Source organism: Kryptolebias marmoratus, linkage group LG10 (assembly GCF_001649575.2).
Source record: "Kryptolebias marmoratus isolate JLee-2015 linkage group LG10, ASM164957v2, whole genome shotgun sequence".
In the NCBI taxonomy this organism is placed as follows: domain Eukaryota; kingdom Metazoa; phylum Chordata; class Actinopteri; order Cyprinodontiformes; family Rivulidae; genus Kryptolebias; species Kryptolebias marmoratus.
The window spans coordinates 584,615-589,464 of NC_051439.1; the positions used below are offsets into that span (position 1 = coordinate 584,615).

Genomic DNA, 4,850 nt, shown 5'->3' on the forward strand with positions numbered 1-4,850 from the left:
AAATGGCTTACAGTTTATGAACAGATATTCCAGAGCAGTTGAACAGTGTTGGGAGATCACAGTCGTATCGTTGCACCACGCATTGTTGATGAAGAAGCATACCCCTCCGCCTTTACTTTTCCCGGTGCGCTCCGAGTCGCGGTCCGCACGGAACAGCTGAAATCCGTCCAGGTGTAGCGCAGAGTCTGGTATCTGGCCACAGAGCCAAGTCTCCGTGAAGCATAGCACACATGAGGAGGAAAAGTCCTTGCTCCTAGTTATCAGCAGTGCCAGTTCATCCATTTTATTGCTGAGTGAGTGAACGTTGGATAGAAAGATCCCGGGAAGAGGTGTGCGTGAGCTCCGTCTGCAAAGACGCACGAGGGCGCCCGATCTTTTACCTCTCTTGCGACGTTGAACTCTCTTCGTGAAGAAATGTACCACATCCGCTGCAGATGCCAAAAAGATCGGTGATAGGACCACAGATATAGAATATCTGATATTTAGGAGCTCCTCACGCCTGTATGAGCATGCTGACACAGTATTTACACATAAAAACAAATAAAACAGAGAGCACCAAAACACAGAGGCAGCCGTCCGCGGCGCCATCTTGGCCATGGAAATAAGGTACAAATGTCAGAGACTGCATTTTTGAACACAGCTTATCAGTAAGACATAACAAGGCAACCAAATTTGTCAAAACTGGAAGGCCGTATTACTTAGAGGGCAGCATAAAACTGAACAGACATGTACCAAACATAATAATTCTGTTGCCTCTTAATGAGGGCATCTAAGAAAACATATTGGTAAATCTTGTTTTTCCATGCTACTCCCCAGTTCAGCACACATTTGTCACGTTTCAGATACAATGTGAGATTCTCCAACTGTAAACATTGTAGTTGCCACTCCCTTGTACAGATTTCATATATCACTCGCACTTTTGATTTGCAGAAACTAATCTGAGAAGTTTTTGAGAGCTTTGACACAGGCTCCAGATGCTGTGAAGTTATATAAAATGTTAAATAAAAGTTATATAAAATGTAAGACCATGAATTGAGAAAGCTCCTCGGATGAGAAGCGAAACGTCTTCAACTACAGAATAGAAGTCCAGTTGTTTTTGTTTTTTAACTTTTTTTGAATAAGACCATGAAGTTTCTTTTTACCAGAGTTCAGAAACAATGTAAAGGATAATAGCAGGTCACAGAGAACACGTGATGAGATGACATCATGAAATCCAGGAAGCGACTCTCCACGAGGAGAATAGAAAAACGCTGACATGGAAAAATACCAGACGGGACTGATGTTTTGCTTTTCGAGTAACAAAAGTACATCGAACAGGAAGTTAGATTGAGACGTAGGCTGAGTGCTCTGAACTTCGGTAGGGGTCTCCCTTTCATGTCTCCCTTTCAGCGCTGAAAGTGAATAAATGTGTTTTGATTTTAAGATGGACTCTTGGCTGTTTTTGACTCTTTTCCTCCGTGCATTATCCTAATCCCATGTGAGGACGGAGAGCAGGTGTTTCAGTATTTTGGGAGTTTTTATCTGTCCTTATCAATGCCCACTACAATTCTGTGACTTTTTTAAGATGCATGACCCTATAGGCTCTGGCATACTCAATGAGAAGTCAAGAAGTTCATTTTCACACACACCTTTCATAGTCCATGAGACACTCAGATCAGAATTCTCAGGAAGCTCCTCCCTCATCCTGTAGCATTAAAACAGGTTTCTTCCTGCCGGCTTCTCAACTCTTGTCCTTGTACAGATTTTTGTTTCCCTTACACCGACCAGATGTGTTTATTAAACAGACTCTGGCAGTACACTCCATTTGGTATTTGCAGTTTTGACAGTGCACAATTATAAGTGCACAAAAGGAATGTGTCCCTACGCTGCTCAGACAAGGCGCACTTTCTCCCGGCCACCACAGCCACAAAGAGCTGCCTGTGTCTCCGCGCAGTTTTTTTTAAGCTTATAAGTTTTGCTGGAAAAGTTGTAAAGACTGTATTTTCTAACAGCCTTGGGCAGCTGCTTCTCAGCTGAGCAATAGAAGCAAAATGAGCTCCATTAAAGCTCACTGGCTTTTCCACATAACCGGGCGCCTCAACAACTTCTGACCAATCACACAATACTTTGCACAAACCCCTGTACAAAAAGGTTCTGCCTAGGCCTCATATGGTGAAGGGGCAGACAAAGCTGCTATGCAAACAAAAACAACACAATTTTCATCACGTAACCATATGAATGAGAGCCAACTTAATAACTTTTCATGGAGTATGCAAAGGCCTTAAGACTCAGGCAAAGACAAGGACAAGCATGGGAAAATTTCCAGACATGTTGTAAACTTATTTGCGAATGCCATTCACAATCTGATACAGATAAGATACTCTCTTAAAGGTGGTACGTCACTGGTCCGCAACTAGTTGGCATAATTCTTAAGGATGTCTCCAGAACATCTTCATTTTTGGTGGTTCTCAATTTCCCTGCTTACGTTGCAGAGGCATGTTGTCCTGTTGCTTGAGTTTTGAAAATAGCCAAAAATTTTGAGCTACAAATTTTCTCTTAAAATAGTCAGAATCATTGTGGACATCTCCAGCTCATCTCAGACCCTCTTAAATTGTGAAGTGACTGTCTCCAACCTGTCTCAGGAGTGCCAGATGTGTATTTTGACATATTTTGAATAAGTTATTCTAAGCAATGAGAGCCCAATGAGATACCACTACAACAAACTATTGACTGCTTTTTTGACATTGAGTAGCAAATATTTTTTGTAGGACAAAGAAAATTGATGTTGGAATATAAGTATTTACATAAGCATTGTGTGATTTAAATCTACATTCTGTTGTTAAGACAAAGCATCAGTGCTTGACACCTCTGAGCCACTCAATGCATACAACAGCCAAGTATTTAAAAGATGGATGACATCTTATTGCTCCCACAGGTCTCGCTGGGCCCAGTTCCAGTATGACTGCCAACCCTCCGAGCAGAGCACCAATGGCTGCAAGCAGCAGAACTATGGAGCATGTCTTCTTGCATACACCGGCTTGATAGGTAAGAACTGATAATTCTATATACTCCAGCTCTGGCTAATCCACCCTGTGTGATGGTCCAGAAACAAAAACATTTTAAAGAGAAGAAGGTACAGAACTGACGAGTGCACTGAACAGGAATCAAAAGAATTAGGATTGTGATGAGAAGCATGCCTCAGCGATCGATGGAGTTTTGATTCATGTAGCTATTGTGCACTTGGTTATAAGTAGTGCAATTACAACTATTGACTGCTGTTTTGAGAGCGTTATCCCCAACATAATAAGAGGTGTACAACAAAGATATTGTACTTAGACTTTTCTTTATCAAAAGACCACAAAACAGTTTTTAAAAACTACTTTTGTTAAACGTGTCATTATCTGACAACAATACCATGCTGAACTAATTCAGTTAGTGAGGAGCTGAGTAGAAAGGAGGCAGAAAGCTGAGCTACAGCTGACCATTATAAACAAGGGGGAAGAAGAGAGTCTCTGAAGTGTTGTTGTTTAAAAGTATGAAATCCAGAAAATTATATATTTGTTTTGAATTGGGTTGACTACAAAACTTTATTTGTACATGTATATTTGATGATTACTTTTTGAGTTATATGTTAAAATCTGTTCAGTGGGGTGAGCAAGAAATGGAGTAGATGTGTGTGGTAAGGCTTCCTGGGACTTTGTTGTAAAAAAGCATTAAAACAGCACAAGTTGAAACAAACTGATGTTTCACATTTTTCTTACAATTTGCTAAGTGCCTATAACATTCCGATGAGGAATCCAAAAAAGGTTAAAAATAAAAAACAACTGGACTTTTATTCTGTAGCTGAAGACGTTTAGCTTCTCATCCGAGGAGCTTCCTCTATTTAAAAAGGAGAGAGTTTGGACTTCAGGCTTTTAAAGCTGAGGTGTTCTGTAAGCTAGTATCATATGCAGATTGCGTCACTCTCCTTATAATAGAGGCTTGTTACGGTCATTGTTTGCCTGACTCACATGCCCAGACAGTCCTTTTTTTGGACTGTCTAGTTCACATGAAAAGAGAGGACAGCCTCAACATTGAGGTCTACAAGAAACCAACTCACACAGATCAGTATCTTCTGTTTGACTCTCACCAACCACTTAAACACAAACTTTCTGTCGTCAGAACTCTACAGCATCAGGCTGAACACGTCCCCATAAAGACACAAGGAAAGAAAAAGGAACAAAAACGCATCAAAATAGCTCTCCAAACGTGGATATCCTAACTGGTCTTTTTTCAAGTCAGCAAGAAAATCCAAAAACCACACCACTGAACAGAATGCAGGGGTGTCAGAGTCCAGGCCTCAAGGGCCGCTGTCCTGGGAGTTTTAGGTTTTTCTGCTCCAACAGACCTGATTCAAATGGTTTAATTACCTCCTCACCAAATCATCAAGTTCTCCAGAAGCAGAAGCAGAAGTCATTCATTTAAAGCAGGTGTTGTAAAGCAAGCACACATCTAAAACATGCAGGAAAGCGGCCCCTGAGGAATGGAGTTTGACACGTGTGGAATAAGGAAAAGAACAGATGGAAACACATTGTCATTCAGAGACTGTTTTCCAATGAAGGTCTCATGAAGAGGATGGTCTGGGTTGTTCATGATTTCCTTGATTTTATGCAAAATCCTTCTTTGCATCATCATCTCCAGTGGTTCCACAGTCATCCCCAGAACAGAAACAGCCTTCTTTATCAGGTTGTTCAGCCTTTTTAGGTCCCTGGCTCTGATGCTGCTGCCCCAACAGATGATGGCAGAGGAGATGACACTCTCAACAACAGACTTATAGAAGATCTGCAACATCTTGCTGGAAACCTTGAAGGATCTAAGCTTCCTCAAGAAGT

The 4,850-nt window shown here is 41.2% G+C and overlaps 1 protein-coding gene across 1 annotated transcript in view; it reads left to right on the forward strand.

Moving 5' to 3' along the window:
• Window positions 1-4,850, forward strand: part of gfra4a (GDNF family receptor alpha 4a) — a 308,855-nt gene that overhangs the window by 266,287 nt on the left and 37,718 nt on the right. Inside the window, exon 5 of the mRNA XM_037977862.1 lies at window positions 2,915-3,024. Within this exon, the coding sequence (XP_037833790.1) occupies window positions 2,915-3,024 (110 nt within the window). The remainder of the gene's footprint in view (window positions 1-2,914; window positions 3,025-4,850) is intronic.